The sequence below is a fragment of the Leuciscus leuciscus genome, assembly GCF_965113295.1.
Source record: "Leuciscus leuciscus genome assembly, chromosome: 24".
Classification (NCBI taxonomy): domain Eukaryota; kingdom Metazoa; phylum Chordata; class Actinopteri; order Cypriniformes; family Leuciscidae; genus Leuciscus; species Leuciscus leuciscus.
The window spans coordinates 11568945-11593455 of record NC_138723.1 but is presented as its reverse complement, the minus strand read 5'-3'; the positions used below and the strand labels follow the sequence as shown (position 1 = coordinate 11593455).

Here is a 24511-nt window from a genome sequence, read left to right as displayed (position 1 = left end):
GCAATATAGGGACCTATAACTTGTAGGCAATCCCCTTAACGGAAACCTCCGAAAAATTTGTTGTGCCCCGGGTGGATTGTGGCAATATGTATCGTGCAAATCCACCGATGCAAGCCAATCCCGAGGATGCAGAGGCCATAACAGGTGAAATACTGCAAACATTTTGAACTTGTAACAGCTTAAAAGTGTTTGTTCAACTGCCGCAAGTCGAAGATAGGGCGGAAACCCCTCTTTTCTTTGGGAGGAGGTAGTAACAGCTGAAAAACCTCTTCCTCCATCTTCCCTTGTGGCACCACCTGAATTGCCACTGTGCTGAGGAGAACACAGATTTCCTCTCTCAGTACTGGGGAAGCCCTCTCAGACACAGAAGTTGCAATTACTCCACAGAAACAGAAGAGGGATTGAAAAAAAAACGCATAAACGCAACAAAAAAAACCCAAATAGCCCCACTGATAGATTGGCAGGCAAGTTCTCACCACTGTTTTTACAGGAGTCAAACAGAACCCGCGAGCTTCTCTGTATCAGGCCACTTAACCGACAAACTTTGTTGCCACTCTCAGTGCAAGGGCCATCACTTCACTTCCATCCACCTTGGGGGAGCCTGATCTGCCCTATAAATATATCGTCATTCCATTCCTTGCCCACATCCAGCGAGACAGAATCATCCCAGTGTGTTTTGTTCAAGCCTTTTCCTTCAACAAGTGTCACCACCGTGGGTTTTCTAGTGAACATTTTGTTTAAGAAAAACTTATTAGCCATTCATTAGCAAAGCTAAACTTGTGCTAAAAGCTTTCTCTTTTATGGCTTAGTTTCGACAAGAATCACCACCGTGGGTTAAGCTTCTTGAGAAAATATTGCCTGATTGTGTTCTAACATCAGGCTGAAGAGCTGAAGAACAAAGGGAATGACGCATGCGACTGCATTTATATGCTGTGGGTATGTGACCCCGCCCATGTCGTCATGCGTCATAAAACTGAGTGAACTGACTGAATGGGAACACAGTCGCTAATGGCTCTTGTTAACAAACAATTGAGAAAGAAAACTGATGCGTATCATTATATTGGATCCCTGCATTCGGTCTTAAAGTGACAGCAGCCTAAATGTTCCTGCTGCTGTCTGTGTCATTCATGTTAAGCAAACAACAAAATACAAAGAGAAAATCTAAATATTTTCTAGCTTTAACAAAGATTAATTATATTTAATTTGTACAGTGAAGACTATGGAGTGTTACTTTACATTTGATTATTCAATTTCCATACCTTAATACTGTTAGACTTACCTGAAAAACAAAGCACTGCTTATTTCATGTGTATCTTTGTTCTATTGTATTTATATATGCTTATAATTTATCATTTTCTATGCAGCTCCCCAACAAAACCACCCCAATCATTCTAGAATGATTCATTCATTCCAAATACAGCTAATCAAGTCATCAGGTGAAATTGTTTTCATATCGCAATATATATTGCAGAAAAATTTAATATCGTGATATTTACAATATCGTGCAGCCCTGTCTTCCACATACACACATTTGAGAGTGAGAGCGAATGACCATTTTCATTGAATAATCATTTAACTAAATCATTTAAATAAACTGCCCATCACACGATTTTTTCTTTTACATAAATGACATCAAGCAAATATTTGTTTAAGTTACTTTATACATAAATTCATTTGTTGAGTGTGCACACACAAATATTATAACACATTTTTCCTTGTCAGTGACAGTGTACAATACCTATATAACTTAAAAATGTGAGTAATCTCAGTGATTATTGTCAGTATTGTTTCAAGAGTTTGAAAAAAGGTGAGAACTTCCACAAGTTGGCACAAGGAATGTGTATATTACAAATAGTGAGTTCTTTTCTAAAATACAGTCCAAACACTGCTGGCCTAAACAACGGTAACAGTATATAAAGTGACAGAGTTAGAAGTGAGAAATGTACAGAAATAAATAACAGGTTTAACAGTCACAATAATGATTGGCAATATTAACATACATTTTACATATTGGCAGTGCTTGTGAAAAATACAATAATTTACATTGAAATTTGGTTTAAAAAGGTGAGACTTTTTGCACAGGCAACAAACGAAGGGAAAGATCTAGTGTTACTGTCCTTTTCCTGTTTGTTTTTGCATTTTGAGTAATTTCTGGAAAAACAAAGCACAACACAGTACAAAATTCCTCAAATGAACAACTGAAGAAAATAAACAAGTCAAGCAAAACAAAGATACAGAGTAACAAGACTTCACAGAAAAAAAGACACATCTTTAATTAAAAAAAAAAAGAAGAAAAAAAAAGTTAAAATCATTTAAATAGAAAATATCAGAGCAAATAAAATAAGGCCGCTTTGAAACGAAAAAGAAACCTCACTATTATCTTTAATTGATCAGTGATCGTATTTGAGCTTGATCAGATATGTGTTAACTTTCATATTTTCTCCCCCCAGTTGAAGCTTATTTTGCAGCACTCTCATTCCACTTTATACATAGTATCGAAAATATATTACACAACACCCCATAAAGCATTCACACATTTTAGCTTCAATACTGTCCCGATGATGCTGCATTGTCTTTCGTTGGACAAAAACAAAAAGCAGGTGTAAATGTGAAATCGAGATTATTGCTGCCACCTACTGGTCATAAACGATGGCTGAAGTACCGCTCACTTTGAAACGAATGCTGACTGTAAGAGGCAGAATATTTGTGGGTTGAGGTGCAAACAGGTCATCCATCATCTGAGAGGCCGCAAAGCCTGTAACAAAGGCACACTTTCGGCTGATGGATGCGTCACGTGCGAGCAGACTTGGAAATGATGTGAAATGTACATGATATCTCTCTAAAAAATTGTTTTTTGGACTTGTCGGTTTTGATTACTTATTCTGATTCATGCAACGAATCACTCCACAACACCAAGTGAATGAGATCTGGCCCCTTGGAAACTACACACTGTGTCTCAGGAGCCACAACATTCATAACACTCATAATCATTACATTTCAAACTGACACATTCACAGGATCCACAAAATAAGGCAATAAACACAATGCAAAAGGGGTTACAGAGAAAAAGTGCATGAATAGATGTGGAAACTGTGTATTCTACAAACTAATACACACCCCCACACACTCACAGCGCCATCTAATGGTCGGAGGTCAAATCTCAGATTCAAACATTCTGAATACTCATAGGAACTTAAGTCAGGGATAGACACAATATTTTTCCACAACCATGTTCACAAAAATGTTTGTGAGAGAGACATGCCTGGTTTTACTGTTGTGTGCCTTGACGTTGAATCACAAAATGGAAGCATCTCATAAATGTCCTTTTATTAATATATAAATTCATATATTAATAAATCCAAGTATTTGTTGTTCCATCTTAAATACCTGTAATTTTACCTGTAATAAAAATCGGCATTGCAATTATTAGTAAAACAATTCATAAATAGAAATTAGAATTTAAGGTGTGAAATGAGCTTAACAGTCAAGAATAATAATGCCAATGTCAAAACAGTCCTAAACAGGATTCATTTTATAAATGTAAAATTCTACAAATGTAAGATTATATTTAATTGTATGTTTTGGGGGTAAAAGTGGTCTGTTTTCAATAGATTCACTTAAATACATATTTCTAAAAAAGATCTAATTGACAACAAACATAATTAGGCAAAAGTTAGGCACAATACAACCCAGTACTGTATGTCCATCCATCACAGTCTCGTTTTTCATCAAATATGGCATCTACCCTGACTAGTCCTTTGCTAGTTTGTCAGTGGCTTGGTGTTTGAGTGTGTTTCTCATTGTATATCAACATATGGAAAAAATGTTTTATCAGGATGACTCCCCATTCACTTTTAGACTAACAGTGCCCTTTATAAAATGTCACATGGCCGCTGAAAGCCCTTCTCTGTGGTACACAAGTGTGTGTCAGTGGGCAGCAAAAACATTGATGTGGACACTGAAAGGTGACAGTGTTGAAATCCAGCCTTTGTTTATCCGTCAACAACTAAGAGTTTCAGATTGTCTTCGGCTGTCCTAGAACGTCCTCACCTCCCCTCCTCGGCCGAGCGGGTCTCGGACTTGAGTTTCACGAACTCTTTGGCCACCTCGTCACCCGAGCGCTGGGAGAGGATGCGCATGACGGTGAGGCCCGTGTCATCGATGTGTACCCGAGGACCCAGTGGACACCAGCAGGCGCAGCTGGCCTTCGGTGCGACATCACGCAACTGTATGACGGCGATACCAACCACGCGGTCCGCACGGCCGAAGCAGTAGTCCTTCACACACACCTGCAGCTCATAACACTCCGGCCCATCCTCGTTCCCAAGAATACTGCACAGACAGAGAGGGGCAATTCATTATTTACTTGTACTATTTACAACCCATCGATCCGTATATCCATCTATCTATCTATACACCCTTCAGTCTGTCCATTCATCCATCCATCCATCCATCCACCCATCCATCAGGGGTGTACTGGTACATGCATTCATACCGATCAGTCACAGTACATACAGTCAGACAATGAATACAGTGAGTCACAGGCGATCCACACTTCAATCCAGAAGAGGGCGCGCGCAGTAATGCAATGCTGTTTGCTAACAGTCACAACAGGAAAAAGAGCAGAAGAAGAACAGCGCATATGCGAATGACTTGAGCACTTGAAAACAAAGTCCACTAGTTTGTGCGCATGTGCCGAATGCGTCTTTCTGCGCTCACGGACAAGGGAGTATACTTTGAAAGGCTCGCGCACTCAACTGTGCTTGAAACGGAGCGGAACGTGTAAAATTGAGTATAGGAGGGTTGGGCTTAAGCTTTGAAGGTTTAAATATAATTGAAGTGGAACAAATTGTAACACTCCTAATGCACAAGTTACATTTTTCATTATTCTATTTATTTTGTACTTTTATAACAGAACATGCTTTTCAGTTTTGTAGCTGATTGGCCAAATACTTTTTGATTTTATCAGCCCTGCAACAAAATATGACCTATGCAAGAGTGCATTCTGTTTACTGCTTGGTACTGTACAGCCTCCTATAGTGTATTAAGACTAACTACCTCAGGGGGACTAAAGGCCGCTAGGTGGAACAAACGGTCATTTGCACTACTGTCTGTTCAAAATAAATGAAAAGAAACCTAGCATTGTGGATTTGTTGCTTTTTCCAGTAACACTTTAGTTTAGGGTCCAATTCTGCATTACCAAATTCTACATCCCTAATCCTACCCAATACCTAAACTTAACAACTACCATACTAACTATTAATAAGCAGTAATTAAGAGTTTATTGAGGCAAAAGTCATAGTTAATAGTTAGTTAATAGTGATATTTGGACCTGAACTAAAGTGTGACCATTTTTCCTATTGTACCGAACTCTTATCGAAACGTGACCCCACAACCAAGGTACGTACCGAACCAGGCCCGGGGTGGGTAATCGGGAGAATCGGGAGAATTCCCGGTGGGCCGCTTCACTTTTGGGCCGGTCGAGGAATTATTATTATTTTTTTATTTTTTTTACATTTGTCAAATTGTCACGTTAGTTCCAACACACGTTCCGCATTCTGACACCGCAGCGCGCAGCCTCTGCATGGGTTGTACCATGAGAGGGAGTTCTCCCCTCCCCTCCCATAGAGTTGGTTGGGTCCATAGCCCGTCTTTTCCCAAGCGTTTCCTCAGGTAGGCTACTGCGGCACCGCCGGTGCCTACCGATAGCTGGGCCGGCCCTACTGTAACGGTACGCGTTAGGGAGGATGGATGGGAGGAAGAGGCCAGGAGGGGCTGAAAAAGCCAGGTTGAAAAAAAGAAAGGCATTGGAGGAGGATGCTGCCAAATGTGCCAAGCTTACAGATTTATTTTCAAGAGGACAAACACAAGTGGCAACAGGTAAAGAGAGATAGGCCAGAGACTATTTATATAAGACTTTGGATAGGCCTAGTAATGATTAGCATTAGCAACGCTGCAATGTAATTATTCGGCTAGTAGCGTTGTTAACCTACTCACAAGCAAAATATAAAATTTAATTAAAATATTAGCCTTTTTGTATCACCCAATACATGGCGATTCATATACTTTGCAAATATTATGCAATTTAATATTGATAACAAAACTCAAGCTTGATCTGTGTATGCAGTAAAATGACCTCTTAATAATTTTTTTGTAGCTTCTGAGCAGCAGATAAGCCAGTCCCCCGCTGAAAATGAGGAGGCCATGATGACTACAGGGACAGGTAGAGAGGATACCAGAGTAAACAATATGAATTAAAGTTATTTAACCCTCAGGTTGTGTTCAAAACCCTATAACACCTTTTGTGTTCCCGGTTCCCGGTACAAAAAATAGCTTCCAAATCACTTGTTATGCTATCACCCAATATTGGATTCAATCTTCAACAAATTTGTAAATATTACATAAAATATGAAAAAATTGGCACTGTTGATCACACTAGTCTACTTTAATTTTTCACCAGAAAATTTGTTTTTGAAAAACTTTTATTTTGTACAAAATGGCACATAGACACACCTGTGGTGTTCCCGGTCAAAAATGACTGGCCTACAAAAAATAGCTTAAAAAGATTGAATCCAATATTGGGTGATATTATAGTATAATGAGAGATTTATGTCAACTTGTTTTCTTTCAATTAGGACAGGTTTTATATTTCTATTTGCATCTGATTAATCATAGGCCTCATTTATCTAGTAGGTATCACGTTTTTTGATTAAAAAAAGCTTTTTTTTTACCGTAATACAAATAAAACTGTAAACATTAGTTCAATATGCCTCTTTGTGGAAGACATTTCAAATGCTTTCTTTCTTTCTTTCTTTCTTTCTTTCTTTCTTTCTTTCTTTCTTTCTTTCTTTCTTTCTTTCTTTCTTTCTTTCTTTCGTTAATTTATCAACCTATCCTTGTGGAATAGTGGCATATTTTTTGTTAACTTCTCAGCTTAAGTGAATTATTATTTAACCTTTACATTATTTGTTGAACCATGGTATTAATAAAAAATACACAATAGTAAGAGCTGAACTGTTGCTTCATTTATCCAATTTGGAAAAAGTGCTAATTTGGAATTCCACCATGGAAAAAGAGGGCCGGTCTTGGGCCTGAAACTCCCGGGCTGAAAAGTGGCCCCACTCCGGCCCTGTACCGAACCATGACTTCTGTGTACCGTTACACACTATCCACCCATCCATCCTTCTATCCACACTACTATCCATCCATCTATCTATCCATCCATAATTGTGAAAGAGAGAGATGCAACCATTTTGTGCTCTCATTTAATTCCTCACGCATCATTGTTTACTGTACCGTTGTTCATTAATCTAATTTGTCCTGAATGACTAGGTTTTGCACTCACAAATGGAAGGTCTCGTTGAATTTGGGCGCCCAGCTGTTGTTCTTTGATTTGGTGGTGAACCTGCGCTTTTTGTCGCTGAGATGAGGGCCGATCATGGTGACCTCCACAAACGGCCGAAACATCCCAGACGTCTGCCACTTCAGATCGTTTGCAGCCACAACTAGACAAAGAAAAATGTGATTCTGCCATCAGACAATACACTTGTGGAACAGAAAAAAAGCCCACTTAAAATAGATAAAAATGCAGGAAAACATACCTTTAACTGTAACTTTATGCTCTCCTGTGCCCGGGTGAGTAAAGAGGTCGATCTGTATGGATACTTCCCCTACTGGTTTATCAACTCCTGAGCCTAAACACACAGATATATTTACTTAGTTATCTAAATGGGGATAATCCATAGACTTCTGTTTTTTTTTTTTTATTGAGAAGTTATAAATACTATAACCTAACCAGAAAGAAAGAAAATCTGTTCAAATTCTTTCTCAGAAAACCCTAAATATACCCAAAATTAGGTTTTGTCAGGTTTAGCTCACTTTGGAGTACCAAATTAGGGTTGAGTAGGTACACACACAGTGAAACAAAGGCCTCACATGCACGGTGGAGGAGATTTTAAAGGGGTCATCGGATGCCCATTTTCCACAAGTTGGTATGGTTTTCTGTTTGTAATATACTTTGGTTAAAATTCCTCAATGGTTGTGTAAAACAACACCCTTTTTACCTCCTCAAAAACAGCTTTGTTCACAGTGACCTGTTTCGGTGCATGTCTCTTAAAATGATAATGAGCAACTGCTCACCCCACCCCTCTCTTCCATGGGGGGTGTCGAATGGCTGAGTGCAGAAATATGCTAATACAGGACAGTCCGTCAGTGGGCAAGGGCGGAGCATGAGCATTATGACATCAAATGGCCTGATAATTGAGAGTGTTTAGACTTCTTGAGGATTAAAAAAAAAAGGAGTGAATTAATTTTTTCCATTGTATGGTGGTTGTGTCCACACACTGCAAAGACACATTTATAAGCAAACACCATATGAAAGTGAATTTTGCATCCGATGACCCCTTTAAGAAAAATGTAAGCATTAGAAAAACAGAGAGGAAAGATGTACCAACTGTAACCAATTTACATAAATAGGAAGTGATAACAATGACAAAGGGAACGCAGAGCCTAAATTACAGTGGGAGTGTCAGGGTTCTGCCCTGGCAGCTTTGTCTGTGTTGTCTTTGTTTCATGTCTCTATGTTTGTGTTGTGCTTGAACATATGGCTCTGTCTTTGTTTATGTTGGCCATGTGCTCCTCCTCTGTTCCTGCCTCCTTGTTTCCCAGTACCACTAACTATTTAAAAAATGTTGCATCTCAACTTCCTGGAAATACATAAACCGGATATTTCCAGATATTTCATGGCGTCTTTTATGTTCCTAAAATAGGCTTCATTTTCTTCATGCAAAATAACATTTATTCATTTTAAGTTTTGGATGAAATATGACATGGTGATTGTGAGATTCACCCCATTAGAGGGCAAATTAACCCAAAACAAATGTAGGAACGGATCTGGAGAAGGGGTCTGTGAGGGTATTCAGGTCTCAGGGAGTCTGTGGTGACCTACCCCTGGAGGGCGGCATTTTCTCACTAGGTGTTATCCTCATACCCTTCCCATTATGCACTTGGGGCAGAGACACAGGCAGAAGCAGCAGTGAAAGAGACAACGATCAAAAGCAAAGCATTAAAAACAAGAACAACAACAGAGAAACATGGACAGTAGCCACAATAAGCAGTGAGAGACAGATAAAGCTTGAAGAGATCAAGAGGTTTCTGTACAAAAAGTATTCAAATGAGTCCCGTCTACAGTTATCCACAGCTCAATACTGACACCTAGTGAAGCATTGCTTAAACTAATCATTAAGATATCAAAAGATATGAATAGGAAGATATAAGTGTGTGATCAGTGAAGTTATATCATTATATGGAAAAAACTGTGTGAACTTTTATGTTCCACGGAAGTCAGTCAGTCATACAGGTTTAGAACAACATGTGCAAATGATTGTCATACTATTGCTTTAATATTGATATTATGATGCTATATTTATGAAGATAGTGTGGATGTGTCACTATATGTGTTTACCTTGAGCATGCTGAGAAGTAACAAAGGTCTTGATGAGTGTGTCAGTGGTCTGGGTATAGAGGGACAGCGCATGTCTCAGTGAGGACAGTTCAGGACTCTTCTCCAGGAAGGCCTTCTTCAATCCGTTTCCTCCAGCATGGAAGTATTGCTGCAGAGGATAGTAAATAACCAAAGATTAATTTTGAAACAACATGGAACTTTACAGTTGCTTTAGAGAAAACATAATTTATACCTTTATGGTATCGAGGGCCACGTCCATGACCGCGCACTGCTTGGGCGTCAGGCTTTTTGCGTCACCAGACATGTGATCCTGCAGAGGCAAAAACTATTTTAAAAAAACCCCACACAATACAAAAAACAACCTCTGACACAAACCAAAACTCTACAACAGTTTCCTTCTTATCACCTCAATGGACAGGAGTATCTGAATAGATGTCATTGAGTTGTAAATAGAGACGGTAATGTTTTAATGTTTTTGGATTTCTGACATCAGAAACCTATGGAAACCTGTTTCTACCTCAGAGTAAAAAATATGAATAATTGTGAGACCGTTTAAAAAAAAGAAAGAAAGGAAAATACAGTTGGAATTTTGAGAAATAAAGTTGCAACTGTGAGATGTAAATGTGACCTTGTTGCATATAAAGACACAATTACATGAAAAAAAGTCACAATTACAAGAAATAAAGTCACAATTACAAGAAATAAAGTTGCAATTATGAGGAATAAATAGAGTTGCAAAGATCAGATGTATGGTCACGTTGTTCCATATAAAGTCACAATTACAAGAAAAAAAGTCACATTTACAAGAATTAAAGTTGCGTAGACAAGAAATAAAGAAAGTTGTAAATAAAATTGCAATTATGATATGCAAGGTCACGTTGTCGCGTATAAAGTCACAGTTACAAGAAAAAAACAATTACAAGAAATAAAGTTGCAATGACTAGAAATGAAGTTGCAATTACAAGAAGATTTGCGAAATGTAAGGTCACAATGTGATAATTTAAATGACCACAAATACAAGAAAGAAAGAAATAAAAATGACGAACAAAAATGAACTGCCAGTGCATAGCATTTAAAAAAAAATTGTTTACAAGATTTCGGTCAAATGTATTAAATGACAGAAAACTGAGCATTCGCCTAGTTACAACTTGGTAACCTTGTAAGTTGATGAAAACGTGATGCAATGCATTTAATGCCTCAGATACGGACGTTCTAATGACTGACAAAACACAAATCTCCGACATTCACTGATGAAAAACATTGTAACTCCATTTGAGCTTGATTGTAGTAAAATACTAATAATATAGTAACACATGCAAGTGTCTGACCACAAATAAAGCCGCAATACTAACTATGACAACATGGTGTTTAATTATTTGTAAAATATTAAGTTTTTTTTCTTCTTTTTTTCCTGAATAGTAGCGGTCCTACACTAACCTCCAATTTTCACTGGCTTAAAAACACACACCATGCTGGACATTATCCTGCCATTCATTTTCACTTATTTGTAATGCTTAAACGGTAAGTGACATTTCCTTGGAAAAACTCCTGAGATCCAAAAGCTAATGTCAGCGACTTGCCTATGATGACTTGACAACTGAGTGCGGGTATTTCACTCACGTTGGATGTCACACTGTCACATTTGCATAGGCCGTACTATTTGAATTCATGTTTGGTTGACTGCCAAATTAAAATATTAAACAGAACGCCAAGATAACATTATTAACCGGTTAATGGTCATTTCAAATAAGCGTTTCTGTTCAGAAGGATTAAACCTGAACTTGTTTTTGTGTAGATGTACATGTAGATGGGATTTAAATTGAGACTCTTCATTTATATTCTCTTGCTGAACTCTGAGCTGGTTTAAAGAGATCATGGTCCGGATTAAACAAGCCTAAAGCGGTACCTTGAGTTTGGAGAGCTGACCCAGTTCTTTAGCCGCTGAAAATATCATTCCCTGCCAGAAAGAGATAAAAGTGTTACAGCATTGTGTTTGGGGAAATCTTCACATGTAAAACAGGGATTTTGCATGTTAACATTTTACTTTTCAAGACGATGTATTTCTTACAGGAAGCATTTAAAAGGTTTCAGTCTAAAATAATTGCTACAGAGCCACTGGCTCTTAAAAGTAAGCATTTAGGGTCCATCTAACATTAAACAAATCATTAGACAGCTTTGTCTGGGAAAAGTGTGAGAATCTCTTGCAGGTCTTACAAAGGTGTCATTGCCCTGAGGAAGGATGATGGTCTTCTCAAGACTGTTCATCACGATCCTCCACAGCTCCTTCAGCACTCTCTTCAGCACAGTTTTCTCACACACCGAGGCAAACAGCATCAAACTGCTCACAAATACACACAGATCAGAGCAGGTTTCAGGTACACGAATGGTAGTTTCTGTACAGGTGAGGAGTTTTTCACTCACTTTGCATCCAGGAAGTCCATCAGTGGCCGCAGCATGTTATCAGAGTCGGCCTCCACCTGGTTACGGCTGTTGGCGCTGACGGGACCTTTGATCTGGTACAGCAGACTGGACATCTGACGCATGCAGTCATCAATACGGCTCTGGAAACTACAGAGGAACATCAGAGTTTAGCATGAAGAAGAAACGTGCTGGACTGCAGTAAGTGCAAAAGTCTTCATTTAAATCAATTACTTTTTAATCTTTACTCAGCAAAGAGTGAAGCTATAAAAATTATAATGATAAATAAATATAATTTATTTCTAATAATAGTTATTATAAAATTTCTATATTTTATATCATGGTATTTGTTGTACTACATTTTGTTTATGCTTATTTTAACAAACCAATTCCATTGTATTACAGTTTTTGGTAACACTTCATTTTACAGTGTCCGTGTAACATGTTACATGTAATTACTATTGTAATAACATTAAAATATGCAGTTACGTGCAACTAACCCTAAACTGAGCCCTGTTCCTATTCCTAAACCTATAATTGTTTCTTAATATTACTCAGTACTTATTTGTATAATTACACTAACTTTTTCACGTGTAAATAAATAAATAAATAAATAAATAAATAAATAAATAAATAAAATACTGTGTCACATTAATGAGATATACGAGATAGAATAATTTCATCAAGCACACTTTTCTACCAATTATAATTAATATAGTGCAATTGTGAAATATTTAAACTATGCAGTATTTATACATTTTGGTGGTATTTCATGTGCTGCCTTTAATTTGTACTGAAAATAAAGGGATAGTTCACGCAAAAATGAAAATTCTATCATTAATTACTCACTCTCATATCGTTCCACACCCGTAAGACTTTCGTTCATTTCAGAAGCTCAAACGTGCTGCGTAACACGAGAATGAACCTCATTGGTTCTTGTGGAAGCTCAAACGTGCTGCGTAACACGAGAATGAACCTCATTGGTTCTTGTGGAAGTTCAAACGTGCTGCGTAACACGAGAATGAACCTCATTGGTTCTTGTGGAAGTTCAAACGTGCTGCGTAACACGAGAATGAACCTCATTGGTTCTTGTGGAAGCTCAAACGTGCTGCGTAACACGAGAATGAACCTCATTGGTTCTTGTGGAAGTTCAAACGTGCTGCGTAACACGAGAATGAACCTCATTGGTTCTTGTGGAAGTTCAAACGTGATGCGTAACACGAGAATGAACCTCATTGGTTCTTGTGGAAGTTCAAACGTGCTGCGTAACACGAAAATGAACCTCATTGGTTCTTGTGGAAGCTCAAACGTGCTGCGTAACACGAGAATGAACCTCATTGGTTCTTGTGGAAGTTCAAACGTGCTGCGTAACACGAGAATGAACCTCATTGGTTCTTGCTGAAGCTCAAACGTGATGCGTAACACGAGAATGAACCTCATTGGTTCTTGTGGAAGCTCAAACGTGATGCGTAACACGAGAATGAACCTCATTGGTTCTTGTGGAAGCTCAAACGTGATGCGTAACACGAGAATGAACCTCATTGATTCTGAATGTTTATATGTGAATAAAAGCCTAAATTCAATCTGTTCATCATATAAAGCGATTGAGTCTCTTCAGACAATTTGGACTAAACCGCTCCATTCATATGGATTAGTTTTACGATCTCTTTAGGAACTTTTTGAGGCATCAAAGTGGTAGTTGCGTAGCTGTCAATGGAGGGACAGAAATCAGTCAGATTTCATCAAAAATATCTTCAATTGTGTTACGAAAATGAACGAAAGTCTTACAGGTTTGGAACAACATGAGGGTGAGCAATTAATGACAGAATTTTCATTTTTGGGTGAACATTTTTGTCTTTTTTCATGTGATTCACCCATGTGTACATGATATAAAAACACTGACGTGTTTCCAAATGTGCTGCTCAGCTCGTCCAGGACGTTGTTCAGCTTGACCTGTAGATCATTCAGGATGTCACTGGCCTCGGTGTCCAGCTGCAGACACACACAGACAGCTCAGATTAGTTCTGTGACTCTCCAGCGTCACATCATTTCACCCGGTGCACAAACACCATTCTCATAACCCCAATGCTTCACTGATGGTATGGCAGTTCAGAGGGGGTGAAAAGTAACATGGTTTACGGTGATGGGGCAAGAATAGCCTGTGAAAATTCACACAGTCCCAGTGAGAGGAGAGGGGAAATGAAGAAAGACAGAACTGGAGTCCTCTATTGTATATGTGCTCCGTTTATGAGCTCTCAAACACACACACAAACACAGCACAGGCTGCGTAACCCACCTGTTTACTGCTGTACACCACCTTCAGAAAGAGCAAAGTAAAGGAACACGTTTAACTCTCATTCATTTTGAACAATTATGTCATAACCCCATAAATTAACTAGACTAATCAGCTGAATTGAAAAGGATGGAGGGCTGATGGGTTAAATCTTTCTGGTGAACTAGATACTATTACTAATAGAATACTATTAGTATGTAATGACTATAGCATGTAGCATGTACTGCAGATGCAATACAGTGCTTCAGGGGACAACATATTTTTGTAGGCCAAAACCAAGAAATGAGTTCGCAGTTCAGCACTTCCGTTCCCATTGTCCTGAAGTCCATGGGTATTTTTGAATGGGTTTTTGGTTAAATGCCTGAAATAAAGTCTGTGGTGAACAAGCTCAAGTTTTTTTTGTTTGTTTTATGTTTTATTCTATGACATAAAATACATCAGTAATGATCAGTGATATTGAGGTTTTACTTTACTTGTAAAAGGCAGTTGCCAACAAGTGTCTAAATGGGACTACAGAGATTGTCGGGAACATTACACACCATCACGCCGAACAGATAAACTCATCTACTCACTATTCTGCTTTAACACACACATTGTGTTTATAATTGCACCCTTGCAAACTATTTTAACACATACTTTCAGGGTTAGTTGTCGGGAGCTTAGTGATGGTGATGTTGAAGTCACGAGACCGTAGTTTAATTTGTTAATTGCCTAGGTTTAGTTTTTACTTCTGGCGATTGTATTTAGGCATCTAAATTCATAAAAGGTTTGTTTAATTGTGAAGATAGTCATGGTGGACAAAATGTATACGAATCATAAACTTTTGTTTTGCCACAGAGCTTATTACCTGCAATAATCCAAAAGCCAATGGAAAAATCCTATGGGTCATCACTGCTGAACTCATGTTCACCCAATCATGGGTAATCAAAGTCAGGGGAATTTGCATTCGATAGTCCTATTGGCCCAAAATGCTGTTGCTCTAGCACAATCAACCAATCCCGAAATGTTCAACACTTGGTCATGCTAATGAACCAACTCTCATTCTTTCAACAAAATTAAAGGTTATTTTGCTTGATTTCTGGACCAATAGGAAGGTTGAGACAAAATCTATTTATTAAAAGGATTGCTTGAATGAGCAAGTCTGTGCCTCACCTTCTGCTTCCTGTCAGCTTTCTCAGGCTTTTCATAGATATAAAGAAATGGTGTAGAATTAAGTACCAAGTGCAAATCAGGATTAATTTTTGAATGTGTAACACAAAAAATAAAAACCAGGGACAAAATCACATTCTAAGAAGTGACTCAAAGGGACTCAATACACACCTTGTCCTCTGAGATCTCCATCTATGGGCAAGGTTAAGAAAAAAAAAAAGTCTTTAATTGTCCACTTCTCATATGGAGATACAGTAAAACAATTACTGTGCAGTTTAGGGAGCAACACTAGGGTGATGGTTAAAAGAGTGAATATAAAATATGATACTCAATATGAAAACAGAATAAATAGGGGAAAAAAAATAAGAGACTCAAATTTTAGTTTATTTAGTCCACCTCAGGTTTTTATATGAGGTGTGCAATTTTTGAACAGTTATGAAATTAATTTTTTTTTACATTAAATACATAAAGAAGTGGTATAAATACGTGTATGATACAAAATATATAAATTGAAATGATAAACTACTGTTAAATATTTTTGAAAGAAGTCTCTTATGCATTTATTTGATCAAAAATACAGTAAAAAAATATTTTAATTGATGTTAAAATGTAATTTATTCCTGTGATGAATTATTATAATTCATTACTCCAGTCTTCATTGTCCCATGATCCTTCAGGAATCATTCTAATGTGATGATTTGATGCTCAAGAAACATTTCTTATTATCAATGTTGAAAACAGTTGTGCTGCTTAATATTTTTGTGGAAACCATAATATATTTTTTTAAAGGATTCTTTTAAATAGAAAGTTCACAATAGAAATAGAAATGTTTTTGTAATGTTAGAAAATGTCTTTAATTGTCATTTTGATCAATTTAATGCATCCTTGCTGAATACAAGTATTAATTGGTTTTGAAAAAGATATTTATACTGACCCCAAACTTTTGAACATTACATAAAAGCTGTTATATAAAGCCTGCTATTATTTATTCCTTTTTTTTTCCATTTGAAATTTAGTCTGTAAAATCAGATTGAGGGTTTGAGATGATCTTTGGTGGAGGGTATGAAGAGAATGTAATAAATTCCCCTACAGGACACAGACACAAATGAAGGTCACAGTGAGCCACTGTTTAAGGCTTCACGGGGGGAGGGGAGGGGCTGAGGCTCGGATGGGAGTTCACACACAGTTCAGACACGGCAGACTGCCGGCACTGGGACAGCAGCGTGTCTGTGGGCTGGAACGGGGCGTTTGGGAGATTAAATGGACAATAACGGATGAAACAACCATGAATCCAGCACGCATGATCCAATAACAAACCTCCTGTAACTCGTCCTCCTCATCCTCACTCTCTTCCAGCTGGGGACAGAAGCCAGATCATACAGTCAGAACTGAAGTACTGAAGCTAATGTGTGACGCCCATACAAACATGAACTTCTCGTAATGTACCACCTTCCTAAGCAAAGAGCTGTGGAGAAATCTGGCCAGCAGATGTCACTGCAGAGTAAACCTGAGATGCACTCTTTCTTTACATCTTAAAACAAGGAAATGGGTCAAGCTTCCTTCAGAACCACCTTATAAGCTCTGATATCACATGAAAGAAAGAAAGAAAGAAAGAAAGAAAGAAAGAAAGAAAGAAAGAAAGAAAGAAAGAAAGAAAGAAAGAAAGAAAGAAAGAAAGAAAGGGCCGCTGTTTTTCTATTGCGAAGTAAATAATATATATATATATATATATATATATATATATATATATATATATCTAATAGAGCAGAATCATTAAGCAATAAAGAACTGCCAAGAACACAAACAACTTACCATAATAAATAAATAAATATATTTTTGCACATTATAAAAACCTAATAAATATACTTCAGAAGTAAAATTGCATAAGATATTAAAACATGTTTCAGAAAATATATGAGAAAATTAAATATGAGTTTTCTGACAAAAGCTAGTGACAAATTCTGACAAAAGCTAGTGATATTTATATTTTAAAACAACTTTACAATATAAATCAACTTTATATACTTTAATAAATCTAAGATATATTCTCTGAAAAAAAAACTTATGCCATTTCTCTTATGGAATTTTAACTTTATTTCATTTTACTTTTTTAGTAAAACTTTTTTACCTTACCCTAACCCTAAAGATGTATAGATTTTAACTAAAAAACAAATGCATATACAGAATTATTCACAGTTTTTGAAAACAACAAATGATAGACACTAAATTGTCCTTTTAAAATACAAAGAAAAATAATAATTTACAAAGAAAAGGGGAGCCATCAAACAAATTTACACTTAGTCAACGACAACAATCTGAAACTGACTGGGATTTCTAAATGCTGCCGTTCAACAAATCTAACAAACCTATAAAAAGCAAAAAGCAAATAAACAGATCAGCAATGTGGAGAGCTGGATGTCACTGTCTCATGCACAGAAACACAAGCAAGACTTCACTAATCCTTAACTAATCAGCCTGAGACAGGCTCCAACTAATGCCACAACACACACACATGGGTATCCATGATTTATGGGGACTCTCCATAGACATAATGACTATATTCTGCCCCCTAACCCTAAACTAATCCACCACAGAAAACATTCTGCATTTTTACACTTTCGAAAAACAACATTCAACATAAATTCAACATATGATTTATAAGCTGTTTTACTCATGGGGACCAAAAAAAAAAGCCACACAAGGTAAACAAATTACTGGTATTACTATCTTTTTGTGGACATTTGGTTCCCATAAAATAGGATTTACTAGGACTACATACACACACACGCGCACTAACCTCAATCTCTCATCCACCCCAAATGAATACAACCAAACGAATTCTAAGCCATCTGATCCAACAGGATTCAAGACATCAGGGTTCTAATCAAGCACACATTACATATACAACACAAGCAACTACTCTACATTCAAAACTACTATCTTTTCTAATATTAATTCTATGTAAATGGGTACACTAGAATGGAGAATGGAAAAGTGGCCAGGACTGAAATTATTTATCAATGTCTGGCACAATAGGTACTAGCCTACTTGCACCCACCTTGCCATCTTCCACATTGTCCTCAATAACCTGATTAATGACAGACGAAAAAAGTGAAATGCCTTTAGGAACACACATACACAGATATGTGTATTTTGGGACACAACATTTCTGTGTACCCACCTCCTCCTCCTCCTCCACCTCATCCCCAGGGTCCACTATTGAATCCAACTTTATTTTAAAAAAAATATGTTAATCACATGCTTTATATTTCTGAAGTCTGCTGTCATGTTAACTATGAGAAAATTCAAACCGTCAGATTGACACATTCACAACAGCTAAAACTAACACTACTCTACTAATTCTAGAGCGGTCTAGTCATACCCTGGCTTCCTCTGAGGCAATCTGATGAGGAAACACACAAATGCTGCTTTAACATCAGCCAAACCGTAATGAATGCAATACGAGCTAAGTAGAATGATATTATCAAAGAAAAAAAATTAACAGCTGTGAAACACTTTGATGTTTATATAATTCCTACAGGAACCTGAAAGCGAAACATTAATTTTATAAATGACAACGCTGCATCAAGCCCATCCGGATACACATGGGAAAGATTTCTCTTAATATGCAGAGAGAGAATACAGGCCCCTGATGTCCTCTAATGTCCCAGACAAATGACTCCTGTGCTTAGGAAAGGTCACCTTTCTCTGCTGCTCTCCTACCTGTTTGGCACCCATAGATTCAAACATCTTCTCAAGCTGGACACGCAACTGCTGGACATTATTCATCAAGACGCATGGCTGAGGACAAACAGAGAGACACAGAGAGATTTATTAGAAGAAAAAGACAAAAAAAACATATCATTTAGCCTGTACTCAAAATATGCTTGACATGCAAGCAAACAGAGGCAGACTAAATAGTTTAATATCAACATTGATGTAAATAACTATTTTATTTAACCTAAAACTAATATATTATACTTTGTATATTTTATTCCATATATTATTTCTATTCTATTAGTTACATTCTATTAGTAAATGTAATACTTGTGCATATTTTAGATTTCGCATTTATAAGATATATAAATAAATAATATAAAATGTTTTATTTAACCTAAAATACGCATAAGTATTAAAATTACTGATATAATGTAATATTATATATTTGATTCCATATATTTATATTATATAAGTTACATTTAAGTATAAGTTGTATGCATTTATTATATTTATTTACATTTTTATTATATAATAAGATCCATACATTTAAATAAATATTTATAAATGAATAGATTTTTCTTAAATAAATAAAAAACAGTTTTATAATTTAGTGACCATGTGATAATAAATAATCCAAATGATGAATACTTTACAAATGAAAGAGCAGAGAGAGAGAGAGAGAGAGAGAGAGAGAGAGAGAGAGAGAGAGAGAGAGAGAGAGAGAGAGAGAGAGAGAGAGAGAGAGAGAGAGAGAGAGAGAGAGAGAGAGAGAGATGTATTAGAAAAGACAGCAAACTAACAGAAATGTCAATGTCAACTACCAAGAGAACAACTTACAATCTTCTCCTTATCACAATAGGACGGGAAGCTCTTCTTCAAAATGGCACTGTACTGCAGGAGGACTTTGTCAATGGTCTGTGAAGACAAAGGAATAAGAACCGAGCTTAACGTTTTTCAAAAGTCAAAATGTCTTGGTAATAGCATTACCAACCAAACAAATGAAAAAGCATTTCAGGAAATCTAGTAGAAGCTCTCTGGGGCCATCTCAGCACTCGGCGCTCTGTGCCTGCTACCATAAAACTGCTGGACATCAGCCCAATAAACTCTCCACATGTCCCATAAACATTCTTGAGGGGACTATACATTTCTATCAGAGACTTGGTCTGGGGACTGACTGAAGCTTAAATGGAAAGGCCTGCATTAAGCAGTTTCATTTGATTACAACAGCATCTCATTCTTTCAGACAAATGTTTTTGCACCATTGACATTCTTCATCTGCTCCGCACCAAGATGCCCTTTGGCTAAAAATGGGCCATTCTCTCAGAAATCGCAGATAATTCTAGAAACGAGATAATGCTCTGACAGTCGACATTTGTTCTGACATGAATCTATTTGTAATCAGATTAGGAGGGACGCTGGTCCACCTTGGCGAAACGCCGGCTGTAGAGGGCCATGACTTTGGGGTCGGGACACTCCAGTTTCTTGATGATCTCAAAGCTCTGGTTGAGCTGGGTGAAGACGTCCACCACCGAACAGGAGAAGAGAGCATGCTCTGACGTCTGCTGGAACTGTAGAGGAGATAGAAGCACATCATTTAAATGCCATTTCCATTCAGTTTTGTGTCTAAATTTAACACTCAGTAATTGCTAAATGTCAGGGCAAATAACGATTACTGGACAATTTGAATGATGTATCCCTCATTATACAGACACAAGGGTGAGCTGATCCAAGCAGGAAGAAACTCATTTTTGTACAGAAGATCTAAAATTACTCTGAAAAAAACGTGCATGTGGCAAAACTTTTGAACTCTTCAACAGTTTTGAAAGGCAAAACGACCGGATTGTGGGCGCAAGAGCACCATAAAGCCCAAGAAACACTTCTGTGATAATTTGTGAAAGATAACAGGCTATTAGAGGGAAATTGCACTGAAAAACATCTTACTCCATCTTTTTTATCTCTCTCCAGGGCTCCATGCATGAACTCCATGGACACATCCTCGTTCTCATCCAGCCACTGCAGCACAAACTGCTGGAACCACCTGGAAAACAAAAGACATATAGCCAGATTTACTAACAGCTTGCGCCAGCACAAACCGTTAAAAAACTACTGTCAGGATTTACTAAACATGCAGTGAAAAATTAGCGCTGAAAAGGCGCGGACAGTTATTTTTGCAGCTGACCTTATTGCATATGCATTTGTAGGAGTTTCCCTTTCAGATGCAAAATTTATGGGAGGAGAGTATTTAAATGAATCACACAAGGTGATTTACTAAGGTTTGAGCTCATCAATTTACTGGTGTTTGCACCGATATTTAACGGCCAAAAAAAGCACTTCTTAAACCAGACGCTAATTTGCGCTGCTCTTGGTAGATTGCATCGGTCATTATGGAAATGATCCGGCTGCATTAGTGTTGTTTAATTTGCGTGTCGTCAGATCATCACGCGCAGAACTTTAAGACTCCATCTGCGCTTTTGTGGAATTGCACTTTCACGCTAATCTGCCCGATTTAGTAAATCTGGCCCCTGATGTTAACAAATATTGAAAAACGTTTTTGCGTCTTTTGGTTTGGTAGTTGAGATGATGAAGAGCTCACTCACGTGGGGTATTCGGGAACAACTCCCTTGAAGGCTGGTAAATCCTTCACATATTCGTTATACAGCCATTTGACCTTGAAGTGCAGGTTCATGTAGTCTGCGCTCTTACATAGTCTGTGTTTCTCATGTTCTATGGAGCAAGAATAATTGAATATGAACAACATTTGGTGGCTAAACAAAAAGAAAGGATGACACACAAGATTTTAGTTTGAAGTTTAAAGAAGTTGGTATCTCTGATATGCCAAATCATTGGACAGAACTGTAACTGACCTTCCATGGCGTATTTCATATCCTGAGAGAACTGGTTCCACATGACCTCTGCACTCAACTTCCCAACGTTCAGTTCCTGAGGAAACCTGTGGAGAAACAGGAACAGATAGTCACATGATGGCAGGACAATAGAGTTAGATGAGGTGTGTATATAGGTTTGTGTGCACACTCACTGGTTTAGGACAGGGGTGTAAGAGTTACGGTCCTCCTCAGTGATGGACACAATGAGGGTGATGAGTTTGGGCCAGAAGTCTAAGTTCTTAATGCTCGGGCCCTGATCTTCTGCAGTGCACTCGTCCTTATGCTGAAAAAAATTATAATATGCATGAATCATTTGCATGGTAAAAGATAATTATTTATTTAATTATTAATAATATTAATAATAACAATAATTATTATATAAATTAAAATTATCATGTAATGAACACAAGAAAAGTACACCCAATCCTTCTGTCGAAACACTGAGATTAAAATAAATGCTTACTTAGTATTTCAAATTATTAAAAATGTAAATGTTTAATACATTTAAAATGTAGAAAATAAAAAAAAGTTAATTAAAATTTTCAATTGTATTACATTAAAAGTCATGTTTTAATGTTAAAAACAGTGTTGTTATTTTTCACTAAAACAATGTTTTCGCTCTTTTAAATAAAGCTGAAAGAACACATACGCACATATATACAAAATATACATTATTATTATATACTTAAAAAAAAAAAAAAATGTTGCCTTGGAAACTAACTGAAATAAAAAAAGCTGAGTGCTAACATTACAAAAACTAAAATAAATTCAATAAAAATTAAAAGCTAAATAGAAATACAAAAAAAAAATGTATATATATATATATATATATATATATATAAAAAAATGACAAGAAACAAAAGACAAAAGAACAACAAAATATGAGAGCTGATTCAACAAATTAATAAATACTATATTAGTGTATATATATATATATATATATATATATATATATATATATATATATATATATATAAAAAAAACGAAAATACTTTCTTCCATTCCATTTTTGTTTGCAGTGACTACAAGTAGTTTGTTGTTGATTTGCCCTGAAAAGTGTATAAAGTGTATACGTTGTGGTCGTTTTAAAATGGTTTGTTTGAACATCCTGACCAGATCTAAAGCATTGGTGTGAGTCTGGGCGATCTGTTAACTTATTTTTCAACCCTGTTTGGTGACGCTAGTGGCAGAGAAATAGGACACTTCAGCTTTATATCTTGAGAGTATGCATAAATGGTAGGTAGTAGAGGAGTGAGTGTCTAACCGTGTCTCCGGTTTGAGGATATTGGCGACTGTACAGCTCTTGACAGTTGTTGAAGATGTAGTCATATGTGGAGTTGAGGCAGGCTTTGACACAGTCTCGCACAACCTGACTGGCTCTCGGGGGACTTTGCAGTTCCTGGACCTATCCAGAGTAAGATGGTAGAGAGTATACATAACTGACAAAATAAGCACTGATGGAAAATAGGCTTGAGAATCAAAACCTGGTTCTAATATTTTTTGCTTGTCATTCTTCACCTTCATTCTGAAGAAGGTGATGCTGGTCAGGAGGTCCACTGTAGATTTGAGGTCCTGCAAACGTTCCTTACTGCTCGCAGGGAAATTGTTCTAAGAAAGAGAAGAGACAAACACTGAGAATCACCCTCTTATGTGCTAAAAATAGGTTGTAAATGAAAAAGCCAGTAAGTCACTAAAACTCACGCGATACATTGAGAGGTCAATGCGCAGGGAATTGTGCAGCTGATCCAAGAGCTTGACAAACCTCTCTTTCTGTTAGAAGAGAAACATGAAGCAAGATTTTCAGCCATCCAGGACATTGCAGGGATGCATCAATATGAAAATTTTGGCCGCTACTAATAATTCTTTATATATTAAAGCCAATAAATATTTTTTTATTTCAAAAATAAAAATCATGTCGCCATTAAAAGCCAAGTCCCAAGCACTTCAACATAAATAAAACATATACAGTACGGGAGCCTAGTTTGAATGTCAGGAGTGCTTTTAAAATTAATTTTACACGCTTTACCATGTTAATTCTTAACCAAATGCATCCTATATGAGATAAATTACATATATATACATATATACACACACACACACATACACAAAAACAAAATTAAAACTTACAATTGCACAAAACAAAAGGCTGGGAAGGCACAAGCAAACTTATAGTCATGAAGGTGTAACTCTTATGGTGTAAGCACTTATCCTGTAACAACACGCTTAAACACGGGCGTACAACGAATTCACAACATTCCTTTACAGTGGTGTTTTCATTATAATTTTATGTAGCCTATATGACAGACTTGTGCTGCACGTTGCACTTAACTGTCTTTTCCTTTTCAAATTGATTTCAATCATATTTCAAGCAATTCAAAACCATCATGGTGAACAGCGAACAACATTTACTAAAACGATAACTAAAACATTAAAATAAACATAACAGCCGATACTGATATGGTGGCCGATATATCGTGCATCCATACAGGAAATATTGAATTGAGGCATTTTGACATATATAACGCAGTCTTATGGACAACTATTATGAGACTGTACTGCACTTTATAATATGAATCAACATCC

The 24511-nt window shown here is 36.9% G+C and overlaps 1 protein-coding gene across 3 annotated transcripts in view; it reads right to left on the bottom strand.

Annotated features, from left to right (window-relative positions):
• Nucleotides 1-3561: 3561 nt before the first annotated feature.
• LOC309488642 (protein unc-13 homolog B-like) overlaps nt 3562-24511 on the bottom strand; it is a gene marked incomplete at its 5' end in the record, with an annotated part of 92545 nt that continues 71595 nt past the window's right edge. For all 3 annotated transcript variants that reach the window (XM_082156903.1, XM_082156902.1, XM_082156904.1), the window contains 19 exons: nt 3562-4332; nt 7346-7505; nt 7602-7694; nt 9464-9611; nt 9696-9773; nt 11370-11420; nt 11678-11801; nt 11885-12031; nt 13785-13873; nt 19047-19124; nt 19881-19958; nt 20468-20611; nt 20985-21081; nt 21641-21767; nt 21908-21993; nt 22081-22211; nt 23193-23333; nt 23447-23536; nt 23630-23698. In XM_082156903.1, the coding sequence (XP_082013029.1) occupies nt 4047-4332; nt 7346-7505; nt 7602-7694; nt 9464-9611; nt 9696-9773; nt 11370-11420; nt 11678-11801; nt 11885-12031; nt 13785-13873; nt 19047-19124; nt 19881-19958; nt 20468-20611; nt 20985-21081; nt 21641-21767; nt 21908-21993; nt 22081-22211; nt 23193-23333; nt 23447-23536; nt 23630-23698 (2217 nt within the window). In that variant the 3' untranslated portion in view covers nt 3562-4046. The remainder of the gene's footprint in view (nt 4333-7345; nt 7506-7601; nt 7695-9463; nt 9612-9695; nt 9774-11369; nt 11421-11677; nt 11802-11884; nt 12032-13784; nt 13874-19046; nt 19125-19880; nt 19959-20467; nt 20612-20984; nt 21082-21640; nt 21768-21907; nt 21994-22080; nt 22212-23192; nt 23334-23446; nt 23537-23629; nt 23699-24511) is intronic.